The sequence below is a fragment of the Pecten maximus genome, chromosome 16 (assembly GCF_902652985.1).
Source record: "Pecten maximus chromosome 16, xPecMax1.1, whole genome shotgun sequence".
Classification (NCBI taxonomy): Eukaryota; Metazoa; Mollusca; class Bivalvia; order Pectinida; family Pectinidae; genus Pecten; species Pecten maximus.
In genome coordinates, this window is record NC_047030.1 from 29,688,853 (window position 1) to 29,702,355 (window position 13,503).

General features: G+C 36.0%; 1 protein-coding gene across 4 annotated transcripts; it reads right to left on the reverse strand.

Moving 5' to 3' along the window:
- Window positions 1-54: 54 nt before the first annotated feature.
- Window positions 55-12,950, reverse strand: LOC117345370 (sialin-like). 4 transcript variants are annotated; one of them, XR_004536421.1, is made up of 8 exons: window positions 12,854-12,950; window positions 10,385-10,611; window positions 9,751-9,984; window positions 9,323-9,410; window positions 8,120-8,215; window positions 5,817-5,966; window positions 5,166-5,298; window positions 4,221-4,333 (listed from the first exon to the last, which is right to left on the reverse strand). XR_004536421.1 is itself a non-coding variant. In XM_033908446.1 (7 exons), exons 1-7 carry the CDS (start codon window positions 12,873-12,875, stop codon window positions 5,228-5,230), a joined length of 888 nt encoding a protein of 295 aa, XP_033764337.1. In that variant the 5' UTR covers window positions 12,876-12,950; the 3' UTR covers window positions 4,918-5,227. The 4 variants fall into 4 exon arrangements, 3 of the variants coding, with proteins under 3 accessions (XP_033764338.1, XP_033764337.1, XP_033764336.1); XM_033908446.1 differs by lacking the exon at window positions 4,221-4,333 and having other exon boundaries at window positions 4,918-5,298; XM_033908445.1 differs by lacking the exon at window positions 4,221-4,333 and having other exon boundaries at window positions 4,918-5,966.
- Between the last annotated feature and the right edge of the window lie 553 nt (window positions 12,951-13,503).

Sequence of the window (13,503 nt, forward strand, 5' to 3'; positions counted from 1 at the left end):
GAAAACACCACACAAAACAGAGGTACAAAATAATACAAGGTTTATTCTTTGCTTATAGGTACAATAATAGTTGTGTCGGTGAAGTCAACCGCAGATTCTACCACACTCTCACCAGGGGAATCTCACCCTGGGTAGAAGTTACCAAGTTCTGGGGTGGACTTCACCCTAGACTGTTGGTAAACTCTCCCCTAATTGAGGCTACGACATGCTGTCTGCTCCACTAGCTGTAGTGTCACTAACTGAGGTCTGTTATCGCTCGGCCTGTCCACACTGGGTGCCTGACCCCTGATACACATGCTGCTTGACCCCGGTTAGGCAGTCAAGCATGACACAGGTGAACCAGTCACCAGAGTGACAATGCAGTGCTGTAGCAGACGACAGTTTATATCACATATTAACCAACATAAATTAACTCATTAGTTAACGCAGGTGACTAATTGCACATGAAGTAATACATGTGACCGTAAAACAATTAATTTGTTACAATATGTACATCTTAAGTCTCTTAGCTCTTGTGAGAATGTCACACCGCCATACGACAGATGAAGATCGCACAAACCCAACACAATCGTGCTTGTTGATATAAATAATAGATGGTCATACCATTACAAATACAAATTCAAAATAATTATTCTACATATATGTAGACTTTAATTAACTACACAAAAGCTTCTTAGTTAGTTCTGAAAATCTGTTTCACAAACAAACCAGCATTTTCTGAGATATAACAAACACAACATTATTTATCGAAATTACACATTGGCATAAGGCGACCAAGATAAATGTAGCCCTTCCTGAGGAAAAGCGATAGCAGACCTATCCGATTAGTGTATATTATATGTCAGGACCAAAAGAAACGTATATAGAAAATTAATAAAGATCAATACTATTTAGCGAAAGTAAATAATGAAATTCAGGAAACTAGAAACCTGACCTAGGAATAAAGAAAGCGAGATGGTTACTGATACAAATAACTTGAGCATTAAAGATCTTTTGAATAAGAGTAAATTTCTTGAACCACATTTGGTATGTTTAAATGAAGTTATTAACTGCATAAGAACGCGTCAGACTCCCTTCGTTTTTTGTTGTTTTTTGTTTTTGTTTTTGTTTTTTGTTTTTGTTTTTTAACTATGTTGACTTTACAAGTAAATGTCTAAATATGTTTTCCTCGATTATCAACCAGCGGTGTCGTATCTGCTGTGGTCGATCCATAAACCTTGCTGTTGTTACTGGTCACCATTACCTCCACATCGCTGATAGCCTCTGTATCCTTGGCCCATTCCTGTTCCTCTCCACTGGCCAACAGAACAAAAACGACAGCCCCCATCACAGAAACCCCAACACAACCATAAAACACCACTTGCCACTCCTCAGCGGTTCCCTGAAATGAAGGTGGTTATAAATTTTAAAAAGTCAACTACTTAACTAGAAACTCGAAAACAGCGGAAGCAGTTATTTGCATGTAGGACGCAGAGTTACATAACAATCAATCATGTGATTTATATTATTTGAATTTAATTATATTGATTTATATTTTTTCAGACATGTATGTGTTAATGTTAAGGCAATGCTTTGGAGTGGTTGTAATAGTCTCTCTGAGATCAGATTGAACTTTACACAGAATCTACATTATCATGTCATACATCAGTCAGACTCATCATCGTCCAGACAATCTCAGGGGTAAATATTACTTAATAAACTTACATTAAGTTCCATAAACGCAGTTTCTCAGTCATTTGCTTAGAATGTACTTGTGTTTATTCTTAACAGAAAGAATTGGATAGTGCCCGGAATAACGATATCGAGATATATAAATACCTACGTTTGGTGTAATTGTATAATGCCTTCTAATAAGGATATCGAGATATATAAATACCTACGTTTGGTGTTATTGGATAATGTCCCGGAATAACGATATCGAGATATATAAATACTTACGTTTGGTGTAATTGGATAATGCCTTCTAATAACGATATCGAGATATATAAATACTTACGTTTGGTGTTATTGGATAATGCCTTCTAATAACGATATCGAGATATATAAATACCTACGTTTGGTGTTATTGGATAATGTCCCGGAATAACGATATCGAGATATATAAATACTTACGTTTGGTGTAATTGGATAATGCCTTCTAATAACGATATCGAGATATATAAATACTTACGTTTGGTGTTATTGGATAATGCCTCGGAATAACGATATCGAGATATATAAATACTTACGTTTGGTGTAATTGGATAATGTCCCGGAATAACGATATCGAGATATATAAATACTTACGTTTGGTGTAATTGGATAATGTCCCGGAATAACGATATCGAGATATATCAATACTTACGTTTGGTGTAATATCGAGATATATAAATACTTACGTTTGGTGTAATTGCTGTCACTAGAATCGGGACAAATACGGATATAAACCCATTCAGACACATGCATATTCCATTTAATAATCCGGCAAATCTACAATATTAAATAACATTTGTACATTATCTCATAATATCATCACAATCAAGTCATACCTATTAGAATTGATGCGTGTCTGTGTTTATGTTCTTATGTATTTATGCATTAAAATGTTTTTTGAAAATAATAATAATTTTTTTTTTAAATGAAAACCTTTATACATTATCATATAGGATCATTAAACAAAGGAAACATCTCAGATTGTAGGACTTGGTTTAGTATTATTTAGTATGGACATGTTTACAGGATTTAATAGTAAAAATATACGAGGACAGGACTATCTACCTCGCTGTTTGTATTGTTTTATACAATAAGTTACACGACGGTATTGATTGTTAAAAATACGGAGGAATGTGGACATCACAAACAAATATCTAGTACGAAGAACATTGGTTTTTTAATTGTATCCCCCTTTTTACCGGCCTGTCACTTCCAGTTTGTTATTTTGCCTGGTTACCTGGGAGATGTAAAAAATCGTTATTTACCTGGTTATCTGGGAGATGTAAAAAATCGTTATTTACCTGGTTAACTGGGAGATGTAAAAAAATCGTTATTTACCTGATTACCTGGGAGATGTTAATAATCGTTATTTACCTGGTTACCTGGGAGATGTTGATAATCGTTATTTACCTGGTTATCTGGGAGATGTTAATAATCGTTATTTACCTGATTACCTGGGAGATGTTAATAATCGTTATTTACCTGATTATCTGGGAGATGTTAATAATCGTTATTTACCTGGTTACCTGGGAGATGTAAAAAATCGTTATTTACCTGGTTATCTGGGAGATGTAAAAAATCGTTATTTACCTGGTTAACTGGGAGATGTAAAAAATCGTTATTTACCTGGTTATCTGGGAGATGTTAATAATCGTTATTTACCTGGTTAACTGGGAGATGTAAAAAATCGTTATTTACCTGGTTAACTGGGAGATGTAAAAAATCGTTATTTACCTTGTTACCTGGGAGATGTAAATCATCGTTATTTACCTGATTACCTGGGAGATGTTAATAATCGTTATTTACCTGGTTATCTGGGAGATGTTAATAATCGTTATTTACCTGGTTACCTGGGAGATGTTAATAATCGTTATTTACCTGGTTATCTGGGAGATGTTAATAATCGTTATTTACCTGATTACCTGGGAGATGTTAATAATCGTTATTTACCTGGTTATCTGGGAGATGTTAATAATCGTTATTTACCTGGTTACCTGGGAGATGTTAATAATCGTTATTTACCTGGTTATCTGGGAGATGTTAATAATCGTTATTTTATGTCTTCGACCTTACTTCTGTTGATTTAATGAATCGTGTATAAAAATGAGGTTTGGCATAATATTGTTATCAAAATGTAGTCAAAATGTCTGAAAATTTGGCAGTCAGGATCGTGTGAATCGCCTATGGGACGTTTGCGGTTGAAACTGTCTAAGATGTTGTAAAACTTGCTTGATCATGTTACAAAGGTTATTTCAGCTGTAGGACTTTACTACTTAAACAGTGTAGTAGACACAAACATAGGCCCCTGAAGTGAAAATATGTCACCTTTTGGTGAAATAATCTCTATGGTGTCATATTCAAACCACCGCCTATCACGTCTAAAAAATGTACGTATTTACAACTGATGGATAATGAAAGTATACATTGTCCATTAACTGCCAAAAAAATTGAATTTAATCAAATGTCCGGATTCAATAAAATCTGAAATACCTTGGAGCGATGTCAGCAAAATTTACTCGGAATCCAGAGTTCATTGCCGTGAGAATAAACCAATAGACTACCATGAGGATCACTGCTAGGACCGCGTCATCCTTACCGAGGTATGTTATCCATATAAGGAATGGTGCAGCACCAACCAGTCCTTAAGTATATAGATATGCAAACTTATCAGGTAAGTGGTCGGAAGTCACATGCATGAACTCTCATCATGTTCTTTAATTACAACGAACAATATTTGCCTTGTATCCACCAAAAAGCAACGTCGTTCGAAAATTTAACATGAATTTTCCTATTTTTAATGTAGAGATTATTTTTATAAAAGACATGACCGCCCTTACCTGTTACTTGGAACCCCTTCCTTAGGTTTGCAATGGACAACGATCGTCTAGAGAAAATCTTACCTGTTACCTGGAATACCTTTCACAGGTTTGTAATGGACAACCATCGTCTAGAGAAAATCTTACCTGTTACCCCGAACACATTCCTCAGTATCATAATTGACAACCATTGTCTATAAAAAAAAATCGTACCTGTTACCTGGAACACCTTCCTCATGTTTATAATGGATAACCATTGTCTATAAAAAAATCTTACCTGTTACCTGGAACACCTTCCTCATGTTTATAATGGACAACCATTGTCTAGAAAAAAATCTTACCTGTTACCTGGAACACCTTCCTCATGTTTATAATTGACAACCATTGTCTAGAAAAAATCTTACCCGTTCCCCGGAACACCTTCCTCAGTATTATAATTGACAACCATTGTCTAGAGAAAATCTTACCCGTTCCCCGGAACACCTTCCTCAGTATTATAATTGACAACCATTGTCTAGAGAAAATCTTACCCGTTCCCCGGAACACCTTCCTCAGTATTATAATTGACAACCATTGTCTAGAGAAAATCTTCACCCGTTCCCCGGAACACCTTCCTCAGTATTATAATTGACAACCATTGTCTAGAGAAAATCTTACCTGTTACCTGGAAAACCTTTCTCAGGTTTGTAATTGACAACCATTTTCTAGAGAAAATCCAATCAGATATGTAACCAAACAAGATCGCACCAAATATTCGCCCGACAAATGGGAGGGCGGACACAAAACCATTCTAAAATTACAAAGATTCATGTTACTGTGACAGAAATATCATTTTTACTTAAAACATAATTACATAAATATAATAGGAGACAATTACATGTATGTTTACTTTAATTATGCATATTTGGTATTTTATCGCTGCTGCGCTCTAAAAGGACTTAAACGTGGCATTTACCGCCTCTGGAAGACGACTTTGGTCAGTTTGTTGTCGTTACAAAGAAAACGAACGGGTGTTACGATACAGTTTGCATTGTAATTAAGCTAGAAAAAGAGGTTATCATCTGTACACAGACGTGTTTTCAAAGAATGTTAAACAAAATTAGCAGATGACGCCATGGTGTCATTTAAGGAAAATATTATATTAACGAACCGGGGGTTTAAGCAATATGTATGAAACAAGATATTCAAAAGAAGAAGACATATGAATTCAATAATGATGCAAATGAAATACTATTAATTGGTTGAAACTGATGTTAGCCTGACTGTCGACAAGGCAAACAAAAATAGAAATAGGAAATGACCACTCACCAATGTCGGATCTAGTTCTAACACTTGTTCGAAATACAGCGGCAGACAAATGGCGAGGCTGATAAACAGAAGACCGTAGGTAAGGAACCCCAACACACAACCCCATACAGCCTTCGAGGTAATCAGTCGCACCCATGGTATTGTCAATGTCTTTGAAAAGAACATAAGCATTGTTTTACTCACCATCTACTTGGTAACAAAACAGGATAAAGAGCAATGTACTATTGTCATGCCTCTATATAAAACCTTAGTATGGCATGTAAACACGCGAGATGTAGTGTTCTGGCCAAATAGAATCTCTCGCCAGAATGGCCGACTAATATCTCAGTTCCCCCAGTTCCATCCTGATTTCTACTCTGTCACTATGGAGGGTGGTGTAATACCCCGCTCCCCAATCGACCCTGATTCCCACTCAGCCCCAAACACATCTTAAACTGGCACCAGGAAGGCGGTGTAATACCCCTAAACCGCCTTGATTCCCACTGAGCCCCAAAAAATATATAAACCTGTCATCAGGAGGGCGAACTACATGTAATACCCGGCTACCCATCCAATCTGATTCTCACTCCGCCCCAAACACAGCTAGAAATGTCGCCAGGATCGATAGTGGACTAATACAAAATGGCAGAGCAAAACTGTAAGCAACATACTTCGTGTATACCGAATACTCAATGTTCCATCCTTGGGTGTAAGATGTTGGAAGACATGTCTGGACACGATTACATCTAAAAACATGTGGAAGGGTAAGTAACTACCATCAAATTGTTTACTCAAAAACATAGAGTGTGATGACTACATCAGTGACATTTCACAAAATTTGAATAGAAGTCGTCCTATATAGATAGGCGGATGACGGATGGACAACCTGACTTCAGTGTACCCGTTGTCTTTGTGGCGGGGTATAATTAGAGATTAAATGATTAAACAAATTCAAAATGAACTACTTTGAGATTGGCTTCCATTATTTCTTTTTTTTTTATTGTTAGTAAATATATTATTCGTCAATATTTTATTTCTACAGATACATTATAACCATTCTTAGTGTGGTGCTGAAGTTTAGAGAACTGGAAATGGGTCTGGTCATACCCATAGACAACCGACTAAGACACCTGGTTCGACGGTAAGCTACACTACAAGATGTTACATATGTCGTATATACAGTATACCCCGTGAGATTCCCCTTGAGATTCCCCGTGAGATACCCCGTGAGATTCCCCGTGAGATTCCCCGGGAGATTCCCCGGGAGATTCCCCGTGAGCTTCCCCGTGAGCTTCCCCGTGAGATTCCCCGTGACGGCACTTTCAAGTAAATGCTCTGTATATTTGTGAGAGCTTCCAGGAATCTCTGTTTTTATCTACCTTTTTCTGTACAACCGACGTTTTATGTGAGTTTATATAAGCTTTTTCTGTCGCTGATATCCGTGGGTGAACATTTGGTGCATCATACACCAGGAAGATCCATAACAGCAATACTAACACATTCAGTCCACCTTGTCACAACAGAAATGTCAAAACATCAATATGTTACTATGGTTTGTATTAGCATCACTTAACGTAAACTTGTAGGTACGTTCAATGTACGATCTCACAACGGTCTAAGATATGTGTAGAATATATAGGTATAAATTGGCATTTAATGGTTATCGCAAATATGTTCGCTGAACTAACGTTGAGAGAAATTGAGAGAAACCTTATATACATTAATCATTAGTACAACTATGTATAGTTTCTGAAAAAAGTGATGCTATCTTATGTTAGACAAACCTCATCGCCTGTGTTTAGAAAAAAAAGATTACAGACTTTAACATCAAACTTAGAATCGACAAAATATAAATTGATATGGGAACCCCTGAAAAAAAGAGAGGAGAAAAATAACAGGTTTTAAGGCGGTTCAGTGTCTTCCGCTTGACTGTGACACCAACCATGTACATTTAGGGCAAATCAGGTGTCGAAAAGAGATCTATGGTTTTCATCAACTGCACATCTAGAAACACCGTGTTGTTATTTTTAACGATAGAGTATTTATAGTTACGTTCCTGTATGTCAAGCCCCAGTGCATCTTGGAAAAAGTGATTATGGACAGGTATTTGAATATCGAATCAGTAGGATAGGTAGGAATGGTACTATCCAGAAATGGAAAATTAACTACCCTTGCTGGTTAAATTGCAAGAAAATGTCAAGGTAAGCCGTTGATGTTGAAGAAAAGTAATGTCTTTGATGTCTTTGATAAAAACATCAATATTTGGCCATTATAGAGATTGAAACGTTCTAAAAATGGTCAAGAAGCAAAATGCGTTTACTTACTAAAAACGAAGAAAATGAACGGCCAGCCACCGAAAAAAGGTATTGAGCAGAGCAATCCTGCCAGTATATAGTTCGCCATGCCCCCAACGCTTCGAGCTGTATCAATGAATAGCAACGTATTGGTCACATTTTTCATGGAATTTAACGTTTATAATTCGCTAGAATTTTAACAGTTCTTTAATCGAGAAAATTGCACGAGATGAAAAGTCGTCATCTTCGGAAAAAAAGCTATGTAAAGTCTGCATATACCGCCAAATAAAGCATTAACTTAGGGGTATATATATGAAAATAATAATAAAGGATAGTATATCAGAAGTAAATTTTGTTATACTTATAACAGTGTAGTCTTTATTTTAAATATATCAAACACGTATAACTAGTTAAATATATTCGCCGAATGAACAGCTTCAAATGTTAATTCAAATCTAGTATATCCATGGAGCTGCATTCATCCAGAACTCAGAAAGTCTGTTCAGCTGTACGCATTTATGGATGCATATGTGCCCCATACGAGACAATTAAATTTGGGATATTATATTTTCTGTTCTTCCTAAGCAACTTCTTCGCTATCGCGTGCCCAATCAGAGAATGGTCTTTTCAAGATGGCAGGCTATCATGATCACAGACGATAGTAGTGTACTTTAAGCTACAAAATCACGTATTAACAAGAACAATTTTACTGGGACAAGTACAATTTTGAACTTAAAATCTGTTTAAATTTATATTACAACATTTACCGGATGTTATTTATTTCATGTCTCCTTCACAAAGCAGTGCAAAAAATGGCTTCGAAATGCGAATCGCTGTGTTGTTTTGATCACATCAACTTAGCAAAACAGACTTATGCAAACGCTTTTGTCTACGTTACTTATATTAGTCTTTGAAAATCTGTAGCAAATTAAGCCGAAAATGTTAAGGATTAGTTCCAAGAGAAGCATTTTGATAATTGGTCCAAGATAATTACTGCAACTGAATTTAATCTTTGTCAAGAATAAGTGGTATCCTGGCTATAGAGACATAACTAGAGAAAATATCGCCTTAGATTACAAGTTAATTTCACTTTCATACTTTAAAAGGGAAGGCCGACTGAATGGTGGAGAATATGTTACTGTGGAGGTTATGCATTCCCTGTTATTTAAATCAAACTCTATTTACTCCTATCAAAATTAAAGTAAGCCATTTTTCCACATTCACAGAACATACCTGTTTCTACAAGAACCATCATTTGTGCTCGTTCCTGAAGAGGGGCCCAGTTGGAGAGCAGTTGTGTCGCGCACGGCTCTAGCCCAGACTGTAAACACGATTACATAACGCTATGGGTCAATTTTACCGATCGATCTAAAAATGTCCTTCGAATCAACAGCTTCTTGAGTTTGTTTTCTTATGAAGGCATATTTCAGCTCACATTCTGACATAGCATTTTTTGGTATTTTAAATGCAAAAGTAATTAAAATATTTAAATGATAGTTAAAAGTAGTTGCGAACTCATGCAATTTAACTTTCATTTTTTAAGGATTCTAACGAGATAGTAATACGTTGAGTGGGAAATATCAGTAAGTGAATGTGGCACGTAATTGAGGGACGTCATATCGAAATGTTAGAACCCATAATCAATATCAAAATAAACATACCGTTGCCATGCCTACAATTATTCGTAGGGCAAGAACGGTGTACTGACTGACAAAAACGAATCCCGGCGTGATCGCTGTCGACACGGCCATAACCAACACCATGCTGGTGATAATGTATTTGCCACTGTATCGTCCTGACATTGTTCCTAAAGTCAGAGCTGTTACCACCTGGCCGATGTAGTTTCCGGAAATAAGTAGTCCTTCCATGGTACTGTCCCATTGTACATAATACTTCTGGAATTGGTTGGAGTAGAACATGTTAAGTAGGTAAGTATGTAGGTATTGGGCAATGCTGGAATGTATAGTCACCATATACTTTATATATATATTTTTTTTATATAGTATAATAACTTGGACTCCAAAATTGAATTGGAAATCGGTGCCCATTCTATCCTGCAGGGATGAGTAAGAACGATTAATCAACTCTGATGACATGAGGCGAGATACAAACGCTATATTCCCCTCACTCAAGCACAGTTTCCTAATCGAGGAACATAAAATCGTTCAATTAACTTGCAAGTTTATAGATTGAGGTAAACATTTGGCAAAATATTAATTATGGTACTTATTGCAAAATTGATAATCGGAAAGGAAGGCGATCATGTCAGAAAATATGAAATAAGTTCTGACGTACCATGTAATCATCCACAACTGTCACGTTTGTGCCGTTTACAACAACATTTGTTGTCATGTTTGGAGGGTTCATGCACACCACGACCATACTCATGTTCATGCGCATCAGCATGGTGCACGCCAGTGTTAGGCATGTAACATATCCCACGTGCCATCTGCATGACGTCAGGCGTTCCTTGAATGTCACCTTATATTCTTTCTCTTTGTGAACGATCAAGGCGACCCGCTCTGTGAAATAACCAACAGTATTTGATTCATTAAAACAGAAATAAAATTCATAGAGCATTATCATACACAAAGTCGGCATGCACAAGGGTTATCACACACCTTTTGTTATCACACACCCTTTGTTATCATATACCCATTGTTATCACACACCCTTTGGTATCATTCACCCTTTGTTATCACCTATGCTTTGTTATCACTCACCCTTTGATATCACTCACCCATTGTTATCGCACACCCTTTGATATCACTCACCTATTGTTATCGCACACCCTTTGTTATCACCCACCCATTGGTATTGCACACCCTTTGATAGCACCCACCCTTTCTTATCACCCAACCTTTCTTCTCACCCATCCTTTCTTATCACCCACCCTTTTTTAGATTATGATATTGGGATAGGTGGGAATGAGGAAGTGGCAAAAGCAGCATGTGTTCTACTAACAAGACATGCAAGCTGCTGATTTCAACACGTTTTTACTCAACAGAAATGGTAAACACTTTGGTGTCAGAAAACAAACTGTGAAAGATGTTGTTTGTGATGAACCGTGCTCGAACACTCCCAACGTACAGAGGCACTTAGACATCTGATGAGAGCAATACCGATTTTATACAAATATCTTAATCTAAAGACTTTCAACTATAAAAAAATAAGTTCACACAATTGACCTTTACTATAACCCGTGATCATTTTACAACCAATGCAGTAACAATTAATATCGTATTAGTGTCTTTCAATTGCAGTTTAGACCTTAAGGAATTTCGCCGGATATTAAAACAGTATAAAAACAAATACAAAAACAACTGTGTCTTCAGCATTAACTTACAAAGTAGAGTGAGACGTCACCATGGGATTATTAACATATGACGTGAGCGATGACGCTTTTAAACACGAAAAGATCAACGATTAATATGTTATAATTAATTTTTTTTGTTTTCATGGTAAATACTCAAATCGGATTGGCCGAAAAATTCTTTTCATTCTTCTATGAAAGAAATTCCGAGAATGGCGCGAAAAATGTGATGTCACAATACGACAATTGACGTTGCGTATTAATTTGAGAAAAAGAATCCCATTTAAAACCAGTAAAATTGTACATAAAACATGTTTTAAATTGGAAAATCATTTTCAAAAATTAATTATAAGCGTTGATGTCAATTATTTTTTAGTTTCATCGGGGTATGAAACAAATTTTGTTTGCAAACTGTATGAATCCGCGTAGCGGATTCTTACAGAAGTTTGCAAACAATTTTTTTTCATACCCCGATGAAACTAAAAAAAATGACATCAATGCTTAAATACAACAGCACTTTGTTATCGCGTGCCATTGTTTTCTTGTTAGAAATTATTGTATTGCATTGCATTGTTTTACGGCCCATCGATAATTTAAATCATTTAGAGACAAAATACAAAATAAGAAGGACGTTCACAGAAACTTTAATACTAAAGTGTTAAACGGTAAACATATAATCAATATCAAACGAAATGATTAAAAACACATTACATTCTATTGTATGGAATATCACAATTCTTCAAGAGCACTCAATCATAAAATGCTTGACAGTGAAAGGTTGATGGTTTGACAAAAGTCTGATATAACTGTGATTGATAAAAGGACAACCTCTCTGATTTTACCACACGTGCCAACTTTAGGTTGACAATCGCCGCTAGAGCACTGTCGATCACTGATGATACTGATTATATTGTTTCCGGAATAACGTTTTGATATATCTTCGCATATAATTTATCTGCATCGGGTTCAATATTAACGTCAATTTCGTTTTTTGATTGTCAGAGTTTTTTTTTTAATTCTTAAAGCTATTCCTATGGCACAAAATCTGAAAAATTATACAAATGCGAAAACATAAAACAGGGTCAGGTTCCAACGTTTAATTTATTTGGCGACAATCCCATTTAACGTTTTCACTAATAGACATATTATTCTTATTGCAAACAAACATACTGGTTATTGCTAAAACAAAATACGCCCCTACTGTCTCCTGCTAAAATAGAAACAATAACCTTGACACATACATACATACATACATACATACATACATACATACATGACGGACGGACGGAGAGGAAACATATAGTCCCCGCGTTTTCACGGGTAGGGGGTATATAACCTACATATCGAGGGCATTGAAAATTATTTAGACAATATCCCAATAGTACTCAAAAGTGTAAACATTTTTTTCTGATTTAGTGACTTCGTGAAGAAGAAAGCATGCATTGACTTACCAGTATCATTTGACATCCTCATATGAAAACTGGTACTCACCCGTCACCGTAACAGTGATGCTTAGTCATCTGTATAACGATTGGTTCTATGTCAGACGTGTCGTAACATACATTTGGTGACAGATTATCATTCCTCAATAGCATATAGCTTTGTAGTGACCCCAATAACTAGTATTCGTCAAACATTCGCGTTAAGATATCAAGAACAATGGAGTCGTGTTACTGTTCATCAATTATTTCACATTTTGCCAATAAGACAATAGATAATGGTTTATCTGAACACTTGCTGTAGTTCCAGAAATATATTATAGTACTGTGAACCTTTCACCATTAAATCTTATACATACAACCATTCCTCGTTTTAAAGTGAATAGATTAACTATGATGTATTTTGCAATTAAGAAGCGCTTGGCTCATTATTACTTCAACTGTATTGCTTGCTATTATTGACAAGATATGATTGATTGTTGTAGGGTATTAAGGAATAAGTAACAAAATGGCCTCAACTGTCGAATGGTCATAGAACAATGCAGACAAAATCAAACATGTCGATCGCAGTAAACAAACATACAATATGTCCTTAACACTACACATGTAATCAGATATTGGATCTCCAGCTGAACCACGAATTATGTATTTTAGGAAGATGT